The sequence below is a fragment of the Nannobrachium achirus genome (assembly GCF_963921795.1).
Source record: "Nannobrachium achirus genome assembly, chromosome: 18".
Lineage (NCBI taxonomy): Eukaryota > Metazoa > Chordata > Actinopteri > Myctophiformes > Myctophidae > Nannobrachium > Nannobrachium achirus.
The window spans coordinates 6,340,466-6,366,060 of NC_137825.1; the positions used below are offsets into that span (position 1 = coordinate 6,340,466).

Genomic DNA, 25,595 nt, shown 5'->3' on the forward strand with positions numbered 1-25,595 from the left:
GAACCAACACATGGGCACCGGTCACAACAAGGACACAAACTGGTGCTGTGGGAACCAACACATGGGCACCGGTCACAACAAGGACACAAACTGGTGCTGTGGGAACCAACACATGGGCACCGGTCACAACAAGGACACAAACTGGTGCTGTGGGAACCAACACATGGGCACCGGTCACAACAAGGACACAAACTGGTGCTGTGGGAACCAACACATGGGCACCGGTCACAACAAGGACACAAACTGGTGCTGTGGGAACCAACACATGGGCACCGGTCACAACAAGGACACAAACTGGTGCTGTGGGAACCAACACATGGGCACCGGTCACAACAAGGACACAAACTGGTGCTGTGGGAACCAACACATGGGCACCGGTCACAACAAGGACACAAACTGGTGCTGTGGGAACCAACACATGGGCACCGGTCACAACAAGGACACAAACTGGTGCTGTGGGAACCAACACATGGGCACCGGTCACAACAAGGACACAAACTGGTGCTGTGGGAACCAACACATGGGCACCGGTCACAACAAGGACACAAACTGGTGCTGTGGGAACCAACACATGGGCACCGGTCACAACAAGGACACAAACTGGTGCTGTGGGAACCAACACATGGGCACCGGTCACAACAAGGACACAAACTGGTGCTGTGGGAACCAACACATGGGCACCGGTCACAACAAGGACACAAACTGGTGCTGTGGGAACCAACACATGGGCACCGGTCACAACAAGGACACAAACTGGTGCTGTGGGAACCAACACATGGGCACCGGTCACAACAAGGACACAAACTGGTGCTGTGGGAACCAACACATGGGCACCGGTCACAACAAGGACACAAACTGGTGCTGTGGGAACCAACACATGGGCACCGGTCACAACAAGGACACAAACTGGTGCTGTGGGAACCAACACATGGGCACCGGTCACAACAAGGACACAAACTGGTGCTGTGGGAACCAACACATGGGCACCGGTCACAACAAGGACACAAACTGGTGCTGTGGGAACCAACACATGGGCACCGGTCACAACAAGGACACAAACTGGTGCTGTGGGAACCAACACATGGGCACCGGTCACAACAAGGACACAAACTGGTGCTGTGGGAACCAACACATGGGCACCGGTCACAACAAGGACACAAACTGGTGCTGTGGGAACCAACACATGGGCACCGGTCACAACAAGGACACAAACTGGTGCTGTGGGAACCAACACATGGGCACCGGTCACAACAAGGACACAAACTGGTGCTGTGGGAACCAACACATGGGCACCGGTCACAACAAGGACACAAACTGGTGCTGTGGGAACCAACACATGGGCACCGGTCACAACAAGGACACAAACTGGTGCTGTGGGAACCAACACATGGGCACCGGTCACAACAAGGACACAAACTGGTGCTGTGGGAACCAACACATGGGCACCGGTCACAACAAGGACACAAACTGGTGCTGTGGGAACCAACACATGGGCACCGGTCACAACAAGGACACAAACTGGTGCTGTGGGAACCAACACATGGGCACCGGTCACAACAAGGACACAAACTGGTGCTGTGGGAACCAACACATGGGCACCGGTCACAACAAGGACGTCCCACATTCAACATAGTGAATGTACTCCAGAAAGTTGCAGGAGTACAAAGCAATGACGAGCTGGCATGATGTATGGAGAACCAGGACGAGAGGGGGGCGTGTTCTCTCCCCTGTGTCATCAGGTACGAGGGCATTCACCAAATATTAGAATATTCGAATATCAAAGTCACTATTCGACGTTGTTCCCCGAAGTCGAATATTCGCTTATTTTCTATTTATTTATTATTGTTTTCTCTTTAAAAAACGTGTAGTTTATTTAGCTTGGCGAGATAGGAAGTCATAAGAATGAGTTGTCAATGGCCCTGGTGGATGAATTTGTTAATGCTCTATACCAGGGGTTCTCAAACCTTTTTAGGCCATGATCCCCAAAATGAACATATTTGAACTGGGGACCCCCACCCTGACAAGCACTTGGAATTGTAGGTATTACATTTAATGTGACTCGGTTCCGCAAATAAATATTGTGAAAATAGCAGATCTACATGCTCACAACGCCTCGCAACGCGAGGCGTTGTGAGCATTGCTTACTTAATATTTGCTTACTTAATATTTGCTTACTGAAGGAAGCATGAGCTCAGTTCGGGGCTCTCCCCATGGGTTGGCAGAGGGAGAGCAGAGCCCAGGATTACAGCTTAGGCAAGATTTGGCATTGGGTGAAAATGTTGAACCGGGATGGAGGGCTCGTCTGAGGACAACCTAGATATCGTTAATTATTTTTGTGACAACTTAAAAATGTTAAAGTCCTGACAGCCATAGTAGCGGCAGGGTTCTGTCTGCCATGCTGTTGAACAGTGTGGGGTGATGGGGTTAGCATAGGGAGGGAACATGGATAGAGACAGAGAGCTGTCTCTTCAATGACCCGTGCTGGGAGCAGATGTACCGCCTTATTCACAAGGGCATGACGGTGGCTCACAGCAGGGCTTTTCTTTTCTGCACTCTCACTTCACTTCTCCTGTCCTGTCCCGTCCAATGCTGCTGTCTCTGTTTTATAGCTCCTATAATCTGCACACACATAATTTATACGTCATGTCCCAGTATGAGTGAACAGGGGAAAGGCTGGGGATCAACGGCATGTGTTTTTCCCTCGTTTGGCCCCGGGGAAACTCAGTATGTGTGTTTCAAAGAATGTGATTAATTGGCAGAATCGCGGAACGTTTCGAATATTTGGCGTCCAATTTTTCACAAGATCGTGGTTGTTGCAATTACCTGCACTTACCTGCACTAACTATGTGTACAGTATGTTCTGTTATGCACCTCTAGCGGTTAGAGCTGTGTTGTTTCAAAAAAGGATTCGTCCAAGCCCCGAAATACCCGTATGTTCGTCTCAAAGGATCTATACTGTACTGCTCCTATGGAATATAGGCTTTATGCACAGAATCAACCAATTGAGCCTCTTTCTTCACGTGTCAGTACTGTATGAGATGCGACGCGACCCGTTTTGAGCTTGTAGATCGTCAATATTTGAAACTTTAAGGAAATATTTCAGTCCTGATTTACTGGTACTGTAAGTTTGCTTTGACGCAAATACTTTATTTTGCACTTTTACACTCAAGTACAATTTGTCTCGTGTGTGTGTGTGTGTGTGTGTGTGTGTGTGTGTGTGTGTGTGTGCGCGTGTCCGTGTGTGTGTGTGTGTGTGTGTGCGTGTGTGCGTGTGTGTGCATGTCCAGGCCAACAGGAAGTGCGAGGAGGCGCGTCAGGAGAAGGAGAGCATGGTGATGAAGTACGTGCGAGGCGAGAAGGAGGCGTTGGACCTGCGGAGGGACAAAGAGGGGCTGGAGAAGAGGCTGAGGGAGGCCAGTAAGGAGGTGGACCGCCAGGCGCTGAGGGGGAACCAGCTGGCACAGGAGAAGGGAAGGCTGACACAGCTACTAGACGCCAAGGTACCCACACAGCAGGGCTGTCACGATATGACATTTTACATGACGATTAATTGTCACTCAAATAATTGGCGATTAACGATTTAATTGTGTTTTTGTCGTTGACAATTACATTTCTGTTTGGCTTTGAAGTTGTACATGGTAGATATGACACATAACCTAAATATACAAAGAAATTACTGACATATTTGGCGACTTACTACTTAAAAAATAGCTTTGATAGTGGAAATAGCCGATCTACGTTGTGAGCTTGTAGATCTGCTATTTCCACTATTTCGGACATTTTTCAACATTCACGATTATGACGATTATGACAAAATAATTGCGATAATGTCAAATAATCACGATTAGACGATTATGTAATAATTGTGACAGCCCTACCCACACAGTAGGGCAGGGCTGACCAAAAGGTAGATCGTGATCTACCAGTAGATCACCAAGGGTGTGCAGGTAGACCACATGACTAGGGATGAATTTATCGAGACCCGAGTATCAATAATGCCTCTAAAATACGTATATATAATTAAAATATAAAAAGAATACGTCAATATGACATCAAGAAGGGCCTGTCAGCTCCCTTCATGGCTTCTAAAGCAGGCAAACCTCCAATGCAATACTTTGTTCAAGAGTCAGTAGCATTACAAAGAACCCCAAAACCTACCACTTCCATACAGAATGGGATGAAGAGATTTCCCCCAGTATTTCCCATTTATTTCCCCCATACAGTAAGTGTGTTTGTCTAAAATGTAACACCAGTGCTGCTATTCCAAAGCCTCCCTCAGGCCCTCAGCTAAAACATTTTGGATGGGTAGATCATGTTGAGCTAGTCATTTTAAAAGTAGATCTCATGTCAAAACAGTGTGGGCGCCCCACACAGTAGGGCATTCACCAAATATTCGAATATTCAAAGTCAAAGTCACTATTCAATGTTGTTCATCGAAGTCGAATATTCGCCTTTTTTTTTATATATAGTTTTCTCTTTAAAAAATATATAGTTTATAAAGCTTGGCTAGATAGGAAGTCATAAGAATGAGTTGTCTATGCCCCTGGTGGATGAATTTGTTAATGCTCTATACCAGGGGTTCTCAAACCTTTTTAGGCTGTGACCCACAAAATAAACATATTTGAACCCCCACCCTGACAAGCACTTGGAATTGTAGGTATTACAATTAATGTGACTCGGTTCTGCAGATAAATATTGTGAAAATAGCAGATATACAGGCATGTAGATCGGCTATTTTCACAATGTTCGCCTCTTGCTTACTTAATATTTGGCCAGTCCTGTCAAATATTCGACTATTCGATTACTTTGAGGTCGAATAATTCGAATACTAAAAATCACTATTCGTGAATGCCCTACCACACTGTGCCGTCGCTACCATGACGCGCTAGCCTGGCTCCAGCCCATAGAGCAGGGGTCTTCAACGTTTTCAGGCCAAGGACCCCTTAGTTGAGAGAGAGATGAAGCAGGGACCCCCACTACATATCGTATAAAATTGTGTTGCAGATTAAAAATGGACACAACGTGGATCGGCTGTGTATCACGGTTGCTGTTACAGCGTGCAAAACACGAAAACTCAGGGCAAACAGTGGATGAAAGCAAGTTACGATTTAGTGCAACGAACAATGTTTAAAATGCTTGTGTGTGTGTGTGTGTGTGTGTGTGTGTGTGTGTGTGTGTGCGCGTGTGCGTGTGCGTGTGCGTGTGCGTGTGCGTGTGCGTGTGTGTGTGTGTGCGTGTGCGGTGTCAGGAAGGCGAGGTGAGCAGGCTGAGTCGAGATCTGGAAAAGACGAAGGAGGAGCTGAACTCACAGCTCATCAAAATCAAGTGGGCCCAAAACAAACTGAAGAGCGAGGCAGACAGCCACAAGGTGAGACACCTACACTACATTTCCCACAAGCCCCACTAGAACTACAAAACAAACTGAAGAGTGAAGCCCCATACGCTACAAAGTATCCCTGCAAGCCAAATGACGTCATGATGACGTTATGATAACGTCCTCCCATGACGATCAGAACTAGGCCAGATCACAGCTCATATGGGGATGATCTTGACGTCATTACCAGGACGTCATATGGATTATTGTTATTGTTTGTAATGTTAGTTGAAATATGAGCATGTAAGGTTATATTCTGGGATATATCTGACTAATTATGATATTTATCTGGCCTCGATCAGACCCTCTCTGATTAATCCAGGACGTCCATTTTCGTGGGCAGGATTTATGTTGGTTGAAATCAGGTGATGTTCTTGGCCAGATCTGACTGGTTATGGTTTGACTTGATCTGGCCCCAATCGAGACGTCACTGATTGGTCCAGGTCCTGACCGTGCTTGCTGATATATCAAAGCAAGTCCTTAAATCGAAACCAAACCCGGCCGTGCGCCCATATGTCCACTCACCGATCGCACAGACGAGCAGACAGAGTGGTCAGTCTTAATGTGAGACATATAGATATGTGTAGACAAAAAAAACATACTGTCTACTGTTAATTGTCTGTTTTAATGTTATCTGCTCCCTTTGTCTGCTGAATATTGCTTGTACGGACTTATACTGTTGTTCATTTCAATCTTAAGAACTCTCTCTCTCTGTTCACCATTGCTAACTGACAGACGCTTCTAGGCAATCAAGCAAATGCTCACGGCATCATGAGAAAACTGACTTAATTGCAACTTGTAATTTCACTGGATTGTAAACTCGGCACAAAAAGAAAGGAAACTTGACTTTGGTCCATTATATCTCCCCATTAATAATACCAATTTGTATTGTGCTTTAAGCTTTATATAATTTTTATCATTAATTTGTCACCTTTACAACGAGGTACAGCTTGTAAGCTGCGGGCATTCGAGGCATGAGCTACACAGCCAATCATGTGGGTAGAACCGACCAAAGTGTTGTCAAAATGGCTTGCAATATACTGTTCTGCTGGCATTTACTCTCGTTTTGGGCTTCCCTGATGCTGAACGTAAAATTATCAAATGGCCAATTTTGTGTTTGTTCTTTTCCTTATTACTGTGGGAGAGTGCAATCATTCAATGCACCAAGCAACAAAGGTGAACACCAAAAGAAGGTTATTGCTTGCCTGCCAGGCCATTTTGACAATTTTTGGAGGGGCGCTACCCACACGTTTGGCTGTGTTGCTCATTCCACAAATGCCAGATCCTTGCAGTCTGCACTTTGCTGTAAAGGTGACACATCATCGATAACAATAATATCAAACACAATACCATTTGGCAAAATTAAAGGGGGGATATAATGGACCGAATGTTGGCAAATTTTGGGTCCTTGTAAAGGTGATGAATCAACGATAAAAATGATATAAAACACAATACAAATTGGTATTATTAAAGGGGAGATATAATGGACCGAAGTCAAGTTTCCTTTCTTTATGTGCTGAGTTTATGTGGACCAATATATAGTATAATCCTAGTGTTCATTTAAAATGAGATGTTCCTCTACCCCTGGCTAGAAATGTAAAACAAACTGAGCCCTTCTGGACAACTCAGTTGCTGTCCCGCTGTAATTGTCTCTGCCCGTCCCTGATGTACTTTGTTATCTGACCTACAAAGCAGACCTGTTTCTATTAAAACCCATTCAGAACGCGTACACATTATTGTGTATCATTATTTTATGCTTTAACTATTGAAAAACAGCAGATATACAAGCTCACAGCGCGGCACCGAGTGCCGCGCTGTGAGCTTGTAGATCTGAAAATTAGAATTCTGACCCGATTCTATAAGTGTCTTTTGAATCCTTCTAAGATTTTTTGATAAACCTTTGTTTCTATGTCAGCAATCTGGCTATAGCCATCATTAAAGAAAAGGTCCTTTTCACTTATGGTGCTCAGTTAGTCTGTTCTTGAGAGACTACCATGTCAGTGGTTCTCAAACCTTTTCATGTGAAGGACCCCCAAAATTATATGTATTTGGCCACGTACCCCCAACTCAAAATATTTAGTTCCAGGGACCACCCCCAGAAGCAAAATTCGAGTTACAAACGTTCGCTTTGAAAATACATATATTCAAAAGATTTGCACACATTTTCACGACTTTTTCAAAAAGCAGATCTACAGGCTTGCAGCCGCGCTGTGAGCTTGTATATCTGCTATTTTTCACTGGTTAAAGCATTCAATAATTCCAGGCCTAAATGGGTTAAGGGCAGTTCAGTTAGAACACGGAACGTGCTTTTCAACTCAGCCACTAAATGAGAGGGAGGTCTGGGGCCCATAACGATGCCCCATCAACAGAAAACCTTCCCGTTATATTTGTATATGTTCTTTAAACGCTCTGTGGCAAAATGACATGATTGTTTATTTACTCAGACGGGTCGTAATGGGCCGCTTGAAATTGCCTCTGTGAGGAAATAGCTTTTCCTCATTACAGCCACACAGCAATTAGAGCGGAAAGTCATTTTGTCTTTGTTTTGCGTTTGTGTGAGTGTGCTTCTACCTCTTTCCTTCTTTTGAAATATTTTCTTTCACATCAGGACATTGCTATAATGATTATTAGACTCATCATTAGAGCAATAACCCATCTATCTCTCTGACTCCCTTCCCAGTCAGAGTTCAGGGTTTGAATGAATGTGGAATTGTGCTCAGGATGTAATTTCCTGCAAAATAGGGGACTTAATTGATTGACCACAACCGTCAGTTAAAAAAATATATATTTTAATTTAAACCAGAAATCCCCTGTCTCTCACCTATGCCAGTGTGCCAGTGATCACCTTCTCCTGTGCCAATGTTGGCACCGTGCCTAAGGTTGCCTAAACCCCTGGCTTAGAGTTATGCCTGATTTACACTTAGTTTTGCGCTGGTGTCAGGCACCTAAACATAGGTGATTCACAATCCCACATCACAAGTGTTGTGACTCATAGATCACTCATAGGGGGGCTTTACGTTTATGATTTAAATCGCTGTCTTAAAATGTTGATATGCTAGCAAGGGTGGTAATACAAAGCTCTGTGTGTGCGTGTGTGTGTGTGTGTGTGCGTTAGGGCATAAACGAAAAAGTCGACAAGTCGACTGAGTCGTCTTCATTACACAAGTCGTCTCCCACCAGATAAAGTCGAAATCCTTTAAAATCCTTTGTATTTTTTTCGATCATTGTTTTTGCTCCATGTGTGTGTCTGTACAGCATTCAAACAGTAGGATTGCTTATTGTCAAGAACGGAATGATCCAATATTACAGTGCTACATTACATTTAGTATAACATGGTTCTATTGTGAAAATAGCCGATCTACATGCTCACAACGCCTCACAATGTGAGGCGTTGTGAGCATGTAGAATGGCTATTTTCACAATTTCTGCTTGACAATTTGGACAATGTTTATTTTTTTCATTTTAGAGGTATTAAAAAGTAATTAATTTGGCACTTTAGAAATGTGCAGATACCCTCTATACACTTAAACGTTAAGTTGGTTTGTTTACTGTTGAGTGAGAGAACAATGTTGCACATTAAGTTAATCATCTGGGGACCCCCCAAAATAATTGGGGGGTCGTGTGTGATGTGATGACATCATCAAACGATAAAGTCGACTTCAACTCAACTTTTTACTGAGTCGAGTCGACTTGCAAAAATCACAAGTCGTTAATGCCCTGGTGTGCTTGCGTCCATAGGAGACTAAAGACAAGCTGAAGGAAACCACGGCCAAACTGACCCAGGCTAAAGAGGAGACGGAACAGATCCGGAAGAACTGCCAGGACATGATCCGTACCTACCAGGTGTGTGTGAATACCATGATCTGTACAGTACCTACCAGGTGTGTGCGTGAAAATACCATGAGCCGAACCTATCAGGTGTGTGTTGGATTTGAGTGAAAATACCAGGTGTGTGTAAATGCAGAGCGAATAAGTAAGGTATTACAATAAGTAATACATCAACATCAAAACATCAAATGCACATAAATAGTATACTTACGTAGAGCAAGAATAGAATAAAAAAACAATCCAAAGCAAACATTAATAATCTGTACATCAAAGCTATAGGCTATACAGTACACTATTTATACTGTATTCAAAGTTGAAAATGGCCTGAACATCGGTCCATATAACAAATTCTATCTAAATGACATGTATGGTCATTGAGGGAAGGCAAGTGCTATGGGTTTAGGTGGAGTCTGAAGAGGTGCGTCTTCAGACCACGGCGGAAGCCAGGGAGTGAGTCTGCTGATGTTCCACAGTTTGGGGTTGTCCTGAGTGTTTTAGCAAAGGTCTGAGGCCAAGTCCATGTCAACTTATCATGAAAAGGTTTGAGAACCACTGATCTAAAATATGTTGCAGTGTCACTTACTGTTTACTTTCTACTAGTGGTGCTACTGTAGCAGTTTTCCGTTTGACCTTTGGATGGCAGCAAAGAGTCGTCTGCAGTGGCTTTTTGTTTGGTTCTCTCAATGAGGCTTCCTCACAGAAAGTTCTGTTTCATTCACCACTACAGTCACAACACTGATCCTTCCTCACAGAAAGTCCTGTTTCATTCACCTCTGCAGTCACATCACTGCCACCATTCATAGAACAAACATCACATTGAGACACATTTCCTCAATGACAAAAGCCCTGCATGGCTTTGTTCTTACTTCTCGTTTTTATCCTAAAAGCAGGTGCTGTGATCTGTGTGGAAGAATCATCACAGGCATCTAAAATCAGGGATTAAAGCAAAAGAAAAATCACCAAGTCTTGATCTGTGATCTGTGAAACGGCATGGAAAATGTGTAAAACTACTACGACATTTAGTTGTATTCATTCTAATATGTTCTTGTTCTTTTACATACACTACAGCCAACCAGTTGAAGAAATCAAATGTATTTATTTCCTTATTCCCTGAAGTCCTTAACCTTTTCTCTTATGTAATATCTCAGCTGTGGTGACTCAGAACTTAAAAGGATAGTTCAACCCCAAAATGAATTATTTTGTATAGATTACTCACCCCATATAGACTTGAATTTTTGTAAATATTTTGTGTTTGTTTTTGTCACATTCCTAAGCCAATAATTTGATGACAGACAGCAGACCCAGATGGAGACACAAAGAGTCTCCTTTGTGTGTCCATAGCAAACTGTCCTTTAAGCCCATGCAAAATACACAGTAAAAATCCTTAGATAACTTAACTCGCAATAGTGTTCAAATATAACCACATGGACTCGTTACGATCCATTTGGTTACATTTGAACACTATTGCATTTGTTCACTTAAATTAAAGTGTAGTAGTTTACAGTGTTGAACACAACAAGGCACACATTGTAAATCTTTACATTTTTATGCAGCGTGATTAATCTTTATTAGCAGTTTATGAATTAGATGCAGGTTTTATACACAGCATTACCATCCAGATATGACAGCCGTCTTCCCAGCTTATAGAAGCTGCTGTTTGCATACAAACAGACCCCAAATTATCAGCAAAATTGGAGTCATCCTGACCGTAATGGAAATTAAATGTTTTGTTTGCGTGTTGTCCATTTCTTTTCCTAGGAGTCCGAGGAGATCAAGTCCAATGAGCTGGACGCCAAGCTGAAGGAGACCAAGGGTCAGCTGGAGAAGCACAAGCAGGAACAGACAGACATATTAGAGGTGAAACATCACTCTTTTATTACAGGAACAGACATTAGAGGTGAAATATCACTCTTTTATTACAGGAACAGACAGACATATTAGAGGTGAAACATCACTCTTTTATTACCGCCCTGCAAAGCCAAATGCAGTAAACCACCAATTAAAAACCCTGATAAATGAGTTGAACGCTTTCAACTTAGTTGGAACCACTTCAACCATTACTTTATGATTTAACTATTAAATAATAGCAGATATACAAGCTCACAGCTGCAAGTTTGTAGATCTGCTATTTTTTTTTTTTTTTTTTTTTGCAAATCTTTGAATATATCTTTTTCAAACTTCTGTAACTCAAATCTCTGCTTCTGGGGGGTCCCTGGAAGGCTGGAACAACATATTTTGAGATGGGGGGTCTGTGGTCAAATACATATAATTTTGGGGGTCTCTGACATGAAAAAGTTTGAGAACCACTGATTTAGTAGAAGGATTTAGTAGGCTTTTATAGAATCGGGTCAAAATATTCAAAGACTATTCACACACATTTTCAAGATGTTTTGGTGGGCGGGGGAATGCTTACATGTGGCTAAATATGTTTTTTTTTAGACACAATAAGCTGGCAATATCTTTATTACTATCCCCCATAAGTCATATCTGCCCATGAAAGATTGCGGTGCATCTTGGGATTGGGCCACTAGTATAGTCGGCCCACCGGGTATATGCCGGGTATGCCAGATGCCCAGTCCAGCCCTGGTGTTATGCCAATCAGACAAATTGAAACACCTGTGTTGGTCCTCAACATGGCCTGTAGGACTACATTTGGAACCCATCAGTTGTGCCTAAAACATACATATTTAGCCACTTGTATGCTTGCGAATCTGCTACTTTTGATGCTTCTGCATGTGACTTTGTAGTATGATCATGTTTGGCGTTAATTTTCAAACGGCGATATCTAGCAACAACTAAAATTACACAGAGGCGTTCCCAGCTTGAAAGCCATGAACGGGTTAAGAAAAGATAGGCATCTATGGTGCCCTCCACACTAGGTGGCGTTGCCGTCGGGGCTGCCGCTAGGATCAGCGGTGGCCGCACCGCGGTGAGACACAAACACACTCGCTCAGTGAGTAAACGCTGCGCGGTATTTCACAAAGATGAACACAATCCATCTCTCACCGCCCGTGTACACATGCACAAACGAGCACGCTCGCGGTGGATTTCACGGGACCGCGCCCGCTCGCCTCTCCGCCCCCAAAACTTCGCTGCGCGACCGAAAAAGCCGCCCGCCTCTCATTGAAGGAGGCGGTGACCGCGCCTAGTCTGGAGGGCACCTTAATCGAGTTCTGATGACCCCGATTAGGACCGTGCCCCAACAACATCCGAAAACGATGAATAAATTACAGTTTCAAATAATGTATTGCCGGCAAAAATGGCCGCACTAACGCGCATTTAAACGCACATCAGCCTAATCAATCAACAAAGTGACAGCCGGCTGCAAGTCCATTTCAGCGACATGAATAAAACAAACTGACGCCCGCTACAAAACCCACAAAATAAATCTATTTCCAGTGCCTCCAGTGGTGCAGTGAAGCATTTATCAGACCATATGCTTTTATTTCTCCATTTGCTCTCTCTACACTTCTCTCTCTCCACACTGCACAACTCATGCTTGTAATGGAGGAAAACAAACAAGTACCCTGTTTGCTTTCAAAATTAGCACTGTCAACGAGTTTGTGAAAACAACAAAATTTGCACCACCTTTTGGTCGTTTTGTAACTTCTGGCGCTGCTAGTGTGAAGTGAGATGATGCTGATGATGATGATGATGATGATGATGATGTCGTCACGTTGCAGGTTCACAAGATGAAGGCCAAAGAGTTGGAGGACCTGAAGAGAACCTACAAAGAGGGCATGGATGAACTGTGTACCCTACGCACCAAGGTAGGCTATGCTTTCACTATAGCCCCTTTTCCTCTGGCCCAACACCCCACCACTCCACCACACCGCCCACTTGTGCCAGGTTTTCCACTACAAGGACCTGGGTAGAGTGGTGTGAAAGTGGTACTAAATGTGGTTCTAAAAAGTATCCAATCTAGAGTAGGTCTGAGCTATGCCAAACAGGGCCAAAACACTTCATAATGACTGATCACTCACTGACTTTTCATTTAGACCACCAGGATATAGTTGCAATACATGATAATAGATTCTGTGTTATAACCACTATTATAATCTATATTATAGTGTATTATAATTATCATAGCAATACATTAATACTTTATAGTGTATTATAATCACAGTTATAATCCATTATAGTGTATTATAATTAGGATAGTTGCAATACAAATTTATATTGTATTATAATCACAGTTAAAAGGGTAAATTTGTTTCTTACCGATAGGGGCACTTTTGTGTAATGGAAAATGTAGATATTTTTATGTGGTGTGGTGTGGTGTGGTGTAGTGTGGTGTGGTGCTAAAGCTGCAGTCGAAAAGGGGCTTATGTGTGTGTGTGTGTGTGTGTGTGTGTGTGTGTGTGTGTGTGTGTGTGTGTGTGTGCGTGTGCGTGTGCGTGTGCGTGCATGTGTGTGTGTGCGTACTGCAGTTAAAGTGTCATGAGGAGGAGCGTCCTCGCTGGGAAGACGAGCTCTCCAAGTACAGAGAGATCATCAACAGACAGAAGACTGAGATCGGCCGGCAGAGAGAGCAGCTGGGAGAGATCAGCTCCATGAGAGACCTACATGCACGGTACCACCACACACACACACACACACACACACACACACACACACTGCTGGGAGAGATCAGCTCCATGAGAGACCTACATGCACGGTACCACCACACACACTAGGGCTGTCATGATATGATATTTTACATGACGATTAATTGTCACTCAAATAATTGGCGATTAACGATTTAATTGTGTTTTTGTCATTGAAAATTACATTTCTGTTTGGCCTTTAGGCTTTGAAGTTGCACATGGCAGATATGACACATAACCTACATTTACAAAGAAGTTATTGACATATTCGACAACGTTATACTTAAAAAAGAACATTGATAGTGGAAATAGCCGATCTACAAGCTCACAACGCGTCATCATAGAAAAAAGATGCACTTGGTAACTAGTTATTATCGGGATAATCAAAATCCATTATCCTGGGGTGGAACATTTGCAAAAAAAAAAAAAAAAGCAGATCTAACGGGTTGTGAGCTTGTAGATTGGCTATTTTTTGTCCAAGACATTTGATAGAGAGTGAAAAAAAGCCTGTATCACTCACGTATTATTATAAGTACCTTTTACCAATTATAGAGGGTTTAAGTGGTACCGGATATGCAGCTCGGCAAATAATAAAAGGTGAATTGACAGAGGACGATATCGCAATAAATTAAAATCTCCGCGATACGATTATCGTATCGCGATAACATGTTGGTAAGAGAAATGTTAATGTTTTACACTGCATTTGTGAATTTTCAGGGGTTAGCTGACATTTGGTGAGTCAAGAGTAGCCACAATCATGGTAGTTTTGTGTCCACAACTGTTCCAATTTGGGCATACATTTTAGGCGGATTTTTCCCCTGGACCCCCCTGGGGCTTAAGAGGCTTTAGAGCAGAAATGCTTCTCTCCGCTGTGGGTGAGCTGGTGACCCTGCAGATGACCCAGCTCTCTGAAACACTTGCCACACCGTTTACAGACGTACGGCTTCTCACCCGTGTGGACACGCAGGTGTCTGGTCAGGGCAAACGACTGGCTGAACGTCTTCCCGCACCGTGTACAGACGTACGGTTTCTCTCCCGTGTGGGTGCGCTGGTGCGTCTGTAGGTTCGATGAGTTACTGAAACCTTTGTCACACCGTTTACAGCCGAAGGGTCTTTCTCCAGTGTGGACGCGCTGGTGATTCTTCAGTTCACACAACTGACTGAAGCTCCTCTCGCACCGTTCACAATGGAAAGGCTTTTCTCCAGTGTGGATGAGCTGGTGTTTTGTCAGGTTACTTAAATAAGAGAAACTCTTACCGCACCGCCTACAGCCGAAGGACTTCTCTCCGGTGTGAACTTGCTGGTGACTACTCAGACTACAAGACTGACTGAAACTCTTGTCACAGAGTCGACAGCGGTACGGTTTCTCTCCACTGTGGACGCGCTGGTGCTTGGATAGGTTACCGGAGAGACTGAAACTTTTGTCACACTGTTCACAATGGAAAGGTTTTTCTCCCGTGTGGGTGCGCTGGTGTTGCGTTAGTTGACTTAATTTACTAAAACTCTTCTCACACTGATTACAGACGTGGGTTTTCTTTCCCGTGTACGTCGCCCGATGCGTATTCACGTCTCCTCCAGGCTGCGTTGAATTATTGGTAAACCGCTGATGATAGAGCGATCTCGGTGGGTCTGTGTCCGTGTGTTTCTGGCTGGTTGCAGGGCTGGTTACAGGGCTGGTTGCAGGGCTGGTTACAGGGCTGGTTACAGGGCTGGTTACAGGGCTGGTTGCAGGGCTGGTTACAGGGCTGGTTGCAGGGCTGGTTGCAGGGCTGGTTACAGGGCTGGTTACAGGGCTGGTTGCAGGGCTGGTTACAGGGCTGGTTACAGGGCTGGTTACAGGGCTGGTTGCAGGGCTGGTTACAGGGCTGGTTGCAGGGCTGGTTACAGGGCTGGTTACAGGGCTGGTTGCAGGGCTGGTTACAGGGCTGGTTACAGGGCTGGTTGCAGGGCTGGTTACAGGGCTGGTTACAGGGCTGGTTGCAGGGCTGGTTACAGGGCTGGTTGCAGGGCTGGTTGCAGGGCTGGTTGCAGGGCTGGTTACAGGGCTGGTTGCAGGGCTGGTTGCAGGGCTGGTTACAGGGCTGGTTGCAGGGCTGGTTACAGGGCTGGTTACAGGGCTGGTTGCAGGGCTGGTTGCAGGGCTGGTTACAGGGCTGGTTGCAGGGCTGGTTGCAGGGCTGGTTGTCAGCAGACAGGCTCCAGAGGACAATAATTGTCCGTTGCTCAGCATTTGGCAGTAGAGGTCATTGTGACTCTTCTTCATGTGTTCATGGAGGAAGACCTGAGACACAAAGGCGTGTGAACACATTGGAAGGCAGACCTGAGTCTGGTACGACTGAGTCCTCCTGACTCCCTCCAGGAGCCCTGGTTCATCATCAGAGCTAATGCTAGACATGGACGGAGATGTGGACGGAGTGGAGGTCCTTTGAGGATGAAACATCTCTCTCTCAAATTCCTCAGGGCCCTCCTAAGACAATGGGTCAGAGACTTGGAGAATCACAAAGCTCACGATGAATAACATTCAAACATTCATCAACAAATGTGATCCAGGAACATGTTTGGATGTGACTAGAATACTGCCTTCGCCTCTCTCAATCCTTGCTGGTCTCTTCTCTTCAACTAATGCAGTGGAAGGCTGAAAGCATTTTCACTCGGTTTTATATACTCTGAGCAGCTGTGGTCTGACGTCAACCACTAACACTGCATGCCTAACGACGTCGGTTTACGCAGGCACCGTTGCAGGTATATAGTCACGAGTAGCCCACATTGTTTCGTAGGAACAGTATTTCTAGTTTACAATTACAATTTAACTATTTAGGTATTTAGCAGACGCTCTTAATCCAGGGCGACTTACAACAAGCAAGGACTTCACAAGGTAATGGATCAATACATCAACATCAATACATCAAATGCATAGAACTAGTCATCTAAAAAATGTAGGCAGACCAAGAAACTAGAAATCAAAAACAATCTATAGCTTCTACTGTATGTACAATAGGATGCCAAGTCGAAAAAGGCCTGAATGGTTTTCATGTTCTCCCCGTGTCCCCTTGGGTTGGTACCCTACTACCCTCACTACAGACATGCAGTAATCCTGGTCTCTATACTGCTTTTTCACTGGTTAAAGCATTCAATAATTCTAGGCCTGAATGGGTCAAAGCACTAACCGTGTTGTGTCTGTGTGTTTTATTGTTCCAGGGACGAGCAGGAGATGGCGGCGCTGCGCGAGGAGGTGTCGTCGCTGAACGGCCAGCTCCTGGACCTCTCGGCGGACGTGAGCGGCTCGCGGGAGCGCGAGGCGGAGCTGCTGGGCTTCACGGAGAAGCTGAGCAGCAAGAACGCCCAGCTGCAGAACGAGAGCAACGGGCTGCAGGCGCGCCTGGACGCGCTGCAGGGCTGCAGCGCAGAGCTGCAGGCCAGGCTGGGGGAGAGCAACTCTCTGCTGGCTGACAGGGTGAGTAGTAGTAATCTATCTATAAATGTGACAAATCTCTGCGTGTGTGTCTGTCTGTATATAATCTGCGTATCTCGAGAACCGCGGTTTTCCCGAAACGGCGCGAAACGTTCGGAATCACTGTATGCGGAGATGATTGTTGACATCAGGCTGTTTCTGAGGAAACCGGCGCAAGCGCTGACTCATTGTGACATCACTTCATAAAAGGCTCTGACATCACGTACTGTACGCTACATGAGTCAACAAAAAATGCCATGGTTACGTATTGAATGTCATCAGTATGACGTGTTCTGATGTTCATATATGGGCTTAAATGGACACAGGCAAACATATGGCCTGTGTCCATATATGACAACAGGTATAATGGGGTTTGCATTAAAGGGGGAACCGGCACTGCGTCTGCAACACAGTCGGAGGCACAGACAGATACAGAGATCTCCATAATGGGAATAAAGGGACACAGACAAACAGATACAGAGATCTCCATATATGGGCATAAAATGGATGCAGACAGACAGATACAGATATCTCCATATATGAGCATAAATAGACACAGGCAAACAGATGGTCAATACGGGTCCTACAGAGATCTCCATATATGGGCATAAAATGGACGCTTAGAGACAAATAACTCCATATATGGGCATAAATGGACACAGGCAAACAGATGGTCAAAACGGGTCCTACAGAGATTTCCAAATATGGGCATAAAATGGACGTAGACAGACAGATATCTCCATATATGGGCATAAATGGACACACGCAAACAGACTAGACGCTCGGGCGGCCGAGCTTCTAGTAATAATAATAATACAAGTTTATTTGTACAGCCCCTTTCATGACATGAAATGCAGCTCAAAGCGCTTTACAGAGCAGAAAATGAAACACAAGTGCTCAACAGAAAAAATACACATGATTACAATAAAGCAGAGAAAAATAAAAACATAAAACATTGAAGAACATTTAAAACATTTTAAGAACAGTGCGGACTTCAATAGCAGCAAATTCAGCTGAAAGCAAGAGTAAAGAAATAGGTCTCGAGTTGTGCTTTAACCCTCTAAGGCCCACGGTTGTAATATTACAACGTTTGTATTTTATCCAAAAAAAGGTTTAAATCATTTTATTTTAGCTCCCCCTACCACCTAAACACCACCATTGGATTCTATTGTTTAGTATTACAATGCCATTGGCCACAATATTTGCATATAAATACCCCCCACAGGGGCTGACATTCACACCCGCCACACCCGCTGAAATTCCAGAGTTTTGACGAACAACATCTCACTTTTTCATGGAAGCTATACCTCACAAAAACATAAGTAAAATGCCTGTACTATTTTTTTTGGTGATCATTAGAATGTCTAGAACATGTACATATGTTATTATTGTGAAAAATATCCCCCATATGTAAATTAGAGCATGATTTATGATTTTTGATTTATGGCTATAAAATCTTACAAAAACATTTTTTTGAAAAAAACATTACATTTTCCTCTTAATAGGACTCCTACAACACCATCTGATTTTTTTCAATTTTTTATTTCAAGTATTTCTTAATGCGGGCCTTAGAGGGTTAAAGCTATCCACAGAGGCTGCCTGTCTTAGGTGTAGTGGGAGTTTATTCCAAGCTGTCGGTCCGTAGAAGCAGAAAGCTGCTTCACCATATTTTTGATGTCATATTAGGCACATCAAGCATCAAATCGTCTCATCCCCAGCACTGAGTAGTAGCCTGAGATTAATGCCATGTTCAGGGTTTCTGATCTGTCGGAGAAGAAATGACTTCACGTCATCAGGAACCAACAAAATGTTTGTCGACTTAACTTTTCACTAAATAAACGAAATAAAAACTAAGCTACGATAACTAAAACAGTGTCTAAATGTACTGTACACTTAGCCTGACACTCAGCCTGAATTGACATTTCGTTTCACTTCATTATTCAGTCTGAAGTCAGTTCCGCCCACAGCCTTTGCAGGGATGGGCGTTGCCAAAATGAGGCACTGTTCAGTGATTGGTTCACCGACCAACACATGACATAGTGTTGTTATGTGTGCCTGGCTGGCTAGTGGCTAACCTGTTGCTTGCTAGTGCTACTTGCTAACCAAAGAAACAGTCAGAATAGGAGCACTACGAACTAGTAATCAAACACAACATAACATGCCTGCTACTGGTGTTTCATAGCGAGATCGATACGATTGCATTTTACCGCGACACGATGTGCGGTACGGTACGGCGGCGGCGCTGGTGTACTTGGAAACACACATGAGTTCTGGGAAACCCCCACCCACGCTGATCACAAGACGCTGATTCACGACGCTGATTCGCCCGTTTGGATTTTCAACCGAGGCAGGCCTCCTCATTGAGAGCGATTCTAGACCTGAATCGCAGAAACAAAAAAAATAAAGGGGTGTGGCTAGCGATTCAGGGTCTGGAACTAGGCTACTGTACACTTGGTCAACAAATAAAAACTAGACTAAAATGTCCGGGAGGGACCAGTGGAGAAGAGATCCAGTGGAATTAAAAGACAAGTCATTTTATGTTTGAGAATAGCACGCTGAAAATTGATTGCTAGCAGATTGTGCTGCGACACGTTATGAGCTTGTAGATCGGCTATTTTCAGCATGCAACCATGTGTAAAAGCAGGCGTTACAATGCAATCAAGGCCTGCCTAAATTCATTTTTGTAGACAAAATCGACTAGTTTTAGTTGACTAAAATGTTATGTGATATTTAGTTGACTAAAATTAGACCGTTGGACTAGGTGAGTAGCCTGGGATCAATACTGTAACATATCTGAGTTTCTGATCGGGTCGGAGTGGAAATGACTTTACGTCATCAGGCGGCCCGGAACCAACGACCGGAACCTCGGGTGCCGTGCTTCTTCAAGATGATTCCCCTAGTTTAAAATGTATTCAGTTCAGGATAATTGTTTTGTTTCTTTTGGTATAATAACGGTCTTGTATTCGAACTCGTAGCGCAACTAGCGAGACTAAACTGATTTATTTGTATCACGGGGGGGGGGGAACAAAAACTATGCAACGCCAACCGGAACCAACCATCGGAACGCAATTATTAATTTATTTCCTCTAAAGCGAATCAAACGGGCCAGTTTAGAACCAATACCAGGCTTTGCTCCGCTGTGGAAAAGGGGGGACTCGAACCCATGACCCGTCAGGCTACTTTAGAGCCTACTGTAGGTACCCAGACCCCTACGGGCTGGATAAAATGTGATTTTGTCATCTGAAAAGTTTAACTTTTACTCTAGCTTTGCCTCCAAGACACACGTCTCCCGAGGGTCGAGGGATAGGAATAAATGTAACCTTGAACCTAGAGTTCACTAAATATCCATATTCCACTTAGGTTGACTAAATATACCTTTTATATACGTACGTTGTGGCTTAGTTTTTAATCACACAATCCTTATACCAGATGGGGGTCGACGGAGGGCCAAATCCATATCAGTTTGGGAGACCTTGACGTGAAAATGTTTTTTGAGAATCGCTGCACGTTTTTGTCTGAGCCCAGCGGGCTTGACCTTGCACCGTGCCAAGCTGCACAGTGGGGTGTTTTTGATGACCTGGAAATATAACACGCCAGCACTGATGGAGAGATATTTTTAGAAGTGTCACCGCTTGCAGTTGTAAATCATATCACATTATTTACTATATGATAGGGCATTCACCAAATATTCGAATATTCGAATATCAAAGTCACTATTCGACGTTGTTCACCAGTCTCGGCAAGTCGATTTTTTTTTTTTTTTTATATATAATTTATAAAGCTTGGCTAGATAGGAAGTCATAAGATGAGTTGTCAATGGTTGTCAAACATTTTTAGGCCGTGACCCCCAAAATAAACATATTTTAACTGGGGACCCCCACCCTGACAAGCAGTTGGAATTGTAGGTATTACATTTAATGTGACTCGGTTCCAAAGATAAATATTGTGAAAATAGCAGATCTACATGCTCACAACGCCTCGCAACGCCGAGGCGTTGTGAGCATGTAGATCGGCTATTTTCACAATGTTCGCCTCTTGCTTACTTAATATTTGACAGTTTGGCCAGTCCTGTCGAATATTCGACTATTCGAATGCTTTGAGGTCGAATAATTAGAATACTAAAACTCACTATTCGTGAATGCCCTACTATATGACATATTTACTTTATGACTATACGCGTCTGTAAACCAGTAGGCTACTTTGAAAGCAGTCCATGAGTAACAGTTAATAACCACATGTAAAGGATTACTTGTTTTTGTCACATTCCTGAGCCAACTATCCACTATTTGACTAATTGAAGTGAATCACTTGAACCACTTGATTCTTATTTCGAGGAGAACTCTAGCCAGAAATAGCCGATCTACAAGCTCACATCTTGCTATCTAATCAAAGCTGCTGGGTACCAGCCTGTATGCATGCAGTTGTTCTATTCTCTCCCAACTTGCTAGAAAGATCACCAATGGTTCTGGCTAGGAAACCACCTTCACAAGTGTGTCCACTTCTCACCAACATAAGTGTGTGTTTGTCTGCGTGTGTGTGTGCGCACGTTATCGCCTAATACTCTTCAGTTACATATTGCTTGTATATCAATTGACACAAACACACAGTTATAAGAGGCGTTGTGAGCATGTAGATCGGTCATGTAGGCTATTTTCACAATGTTTGCCTCTAGCTTACTTAATATTTGATAGTTTTGGAAAGTCCTGTCGAGTATTCGACTATTCGAATACTTTGAGGTCGAATAATTCGAATACTAAAAATCACTATTCGTGAATTCCCTAATAGAGAGTGTGTGCATCATCATCATACCCGCAAGTTATGACTGAACACCTACTGACTTGAGTGGCAAAAAACTACTTGCCTACTTGCCTTGACAGCCCATACATCCAAACAGAAAAGTCCTATCTGAATGCATTAAACAACGTTAAACTCACTTTGCCACTAGATTTGCCTTTCACTTTATGCATGCTTTCTGTTAATGTCTCTGTGTGTCCGCGACGCAGACGGAGCAGCTGGCGCGCGAGGAGGCTCGGCGGCAGCAGGAGGTGCGGGCTCTGCAGGAGGAGCGGCAGGCTCTGCGGACGGAGCTGGAACAGCTGCAGACCCGCGTGGAGGAGCTGAGAGATGAGCTGCTCACGCAGAAGAGGAAGCAGGCTGCCAACATCAAGGACCTCACCAAGCAGCTGACGCAAGGTTAGCAACTCTTCAATTTATAGGAGACAATTATTATTGTCTCCACCAGCCGAAGGCATGGGGGAGAGTATGTTTTCCTCTCCGTCCGTCCATGAGTGTGTGCGTCCGTCCTCCGTGTGTGCGTCCGTGTGTCCTCCAGTTTGTTACCAGCTAATCTCCGGCTCCGTTGGCTCGGTCGCTGCCAAACTGAGCACACACACTCCCTGGATGCCAATTCAGAACCTCTGCCCCACATTTTTCACATGGACCTGTTCTAGCGCCACCAGGAGGCCAATTTGTGCAAAACTACCTTTTGGCCAGTACTCCTACAGATTTTGTCCAAAAATCATGCAAATCGGTAGACAGTATCTCTACAGTCATGTGATCGGCATGGATCTGTCTGATTGTCCATATTCCATCCTTATTGGCTGAGATTGGTCAGTTTTGAACAAAATGCCTCAAATCACGAACACAGCGTGCAATTTTTGTGAAATTGTGCACACACATTCCCACTAGGCCGAGGAAGAAATGCCACTTCAAACTTCTCAAATCAGCCTCATGGGGGCGCTATAACAGGCCGCCTGGCCTGGTGGAGACCTGTGCTCGGAAGAGCACTGCTTCTAGTTTTAATCTCTTTTTCCACCAAATGATTACCTCCCCCCACACACAGCCATGAAACCTTAGGGCAAGTGGAGTTTGCTTTCAGGTTGCCCGACAGGCAAGTGCTTTCCATCTTCATATTAACTCATTGACTGCATAGGCCAGAGTTTCCCGAGTTATACCATAAGTACAGGCCGCCAGGCCCGAGTTTCCAGAGTTTGGGCCTTTTTTGATATATATATTTTTTGAATGTAGTAGGCATGATCGCAATCGCGAAATTGCATGTTTAACCCCCATTTCAACCCCAGCTTTCAAACGTGGCAGCCATGTTTGTTTACATAACAAGAAAACATAATGGCTGCTATCTCATGAATGCCTGAACGGATTTCCAAGCGGATTTTTATGTTTGAAAGCTGTGAACAGCGTGCACACACGTGGTGCATGATCTAGGCATGTGTGTGCATGATCTGTGCAATTCTGTGAATTACATGGAAGTCTATGGAGACAGAGGCATCCTGGTACCATTTTGAAAAAGGCAGCAAATTAGTTAAAATATAGGTTATTTATGAATACAACTAGCAGTTTCACTCATTCAGTTTTTTTCCAAAAGTGACTATTGGATTTAACATTCTTTTTCTACAAGTGCAAATTTGACCTATCATTTCATAATGGAAAGGTTATTTTCTGGCATGATCTTTGGGCAAGTAGAACATGACATGTACTTGCCCGACAGGCTCTGAGACCTTAGTGTCAACCCCTGCTGCAGTCCTTACCCTATACTACCAGTATACCTTTGTTTCATCCTGCAGCAGTCCTTATATAGTACCTGTATACCTTTGTTTCATCCTGCAGCAGTCCTTACCCTATAGTACCTGTATACCTTTGTTTCATCCTCACTGCGGTGCCGATACCACCGCTGAATATTCCCACCATAGCGTCTACATTCATTAGAAATGTTCACTCTAGATGTGCGTAGTCCGGAGAACTGACTTTGAATTAACCCATTCAGAAAGGGTACACATTATTGTGAGCTTGTAGATCTGCTATTTTTGAAAAATCTTGAAAATTAGAATTTTGACTTGATTCTATAAGTGTCTTTTGAATCCTTCTAAGATTTTTTTGAAAAACCTGTGTTTCTATGTCAGCAATCTGGCCAGCCATCGTCAAAGAAAAGGTCCTTTTCACTTAACTGGAGCTCAGTTAGTCTGTTCTTGAGAGACTACTATGTCAGTGGTTCTCAAATCTTTTCATGTGAAGGACCCCCAAAATGATATTTATTTGGCCACGGACCCCCATCTCAAAATATCTAGTTCCAGGGACCACCCAGAAGCAAAATTTGAGTTACAAACGTTCGCTTTGAAAATACATATATTCAAAGATTTGCACACATTTTCACTACTTTTTTCAAAAATAGCAGATCTACAAGCTCGCAGCGCGGCACTCGGTGCCGCGCTGTGAGCTTGTATATCTGCTATTTTTCACTGGTTAAAGCATTCAATAATTCTAGGCCTAAATGGGTTAAAAAAGGATGGCAGAACTAAAAAGTATAGTTGTGCAGTGATGCTGTCTGGATCCTGCCTGCGTCCAACTTTTGAGTTTGACTTTCAGGTGAGCGTTTGGTTCAAAATGAAACTCATGAATAAATGAAATAGTCATTGGGCATTTTTCTGAGTTTCCCAGCCGTCCATGCATATAAAGATCTCTAATCCACAAACCTGGTATCTCCGCATTTCAACTTTCTTATGTGGTTTTCCCTCCCCCTAAAATGAATGCCCTACTTCGTTGATCGAAGTTGATTGTAGATTTTTGGGATTGAACGTGTGGGTTTCATCCGTGATTGCCATTGGCCAGGCTACACCAAGCCGTTTTGCGCGCATCAGTGCGTATGCGGGTCGTGCGTGCTTTTTGGATAGATCCAATGTATATCAATTCAGCCGGCTACACCAGGCGTACGGATAGCGCGAACCACGGATACGCATTCCCTAAAAATAGGATTGGTTCTATTTTTTAAGCACGCGTATGCGTTTTGTACACAGACTATCTGGTCTTCCTCACATATACTCCCTCCTTGGTGTAGCCTGGAGAGTTTACGCATACGCGAGCGTCTTCACGGACAGTACGCGCGTATGTGCGCATTTTTTGGTGTAGTCCGGCCGCAATGTGTAGCGGACGTGACAAAAAGAACAGATCTACAAGCTCACAACGTGCTGCAGCATGATCCTATGCCCAATCTCAACGTGGTCTCTGTGGGTTCCTTTAGGGGGGTCTAAATCGGCCCTTACAATTACGTAACTCTTGATAGTGTACAAATGGAACCAGTAAGACCTAAATCGGGAGATAAGTGACCGTCAGGTCGCATACACAAACTTTAGAAGGCAATGGTAGCCATTCAGGAGGGAATATGGGAAACGGGACAGATCCATGTTGATGACATGACTGTAGAGATACTGTGTACCGCTTTGCGTGATTTTAGGCCAAAATCTGTGGGAGCAGTGTCCAAAAAAATTAGTTTTTAAAAAATTGGCCAGATGGTGGCGCTAGATGGGACAGATGCATTTTGATGAGATGACTGTAGAGATACTGT

General features: G+C 44.0%; 1 protein-coding gene across 1 annotated transcript in view; it reads left to right on the forward strand.

The window, feature by feature from the left end:
• Positions 1–25,595, forward strand: part of ccdc186 (coiled-coil domain-containing protein 186) — a 96,204-nt gene that overhangs the window by 33,401 nt on the left and 37,208 nt on the right. The window contains exons 7-14 of the mRNA XM_080748059.1: positions 3,288–3,500; positions 5,249–5,368; positions 9,113–9,217; positions 10,961–11,059; positions 12,886–12,972; positions 13,633–13,775; positions 16,987–17,242; positions 22,243–22,432. Of these exons, the coding sequence (XP_080604185.1) occupies positions 3,288–3,500; positions 5,249–5,368; positions 9,113–9,217; positions 10,961–11,059; positions 12,886–12,972; positions 13,633–13,775; positions 16,987–17,242; positions 22,243–22,432 (1,213 nt within the window). The remainder of the gene's footprint in view (positions 1–3,287; positions 3,501–5,248; positions 5,369–9,112; positions 9,218–10,960; positions 11,060–12,885; positions 12,973–13,632; positions 13,776–16,986; positions 17,243–22,242; positions 22,433–25,595) is intronic.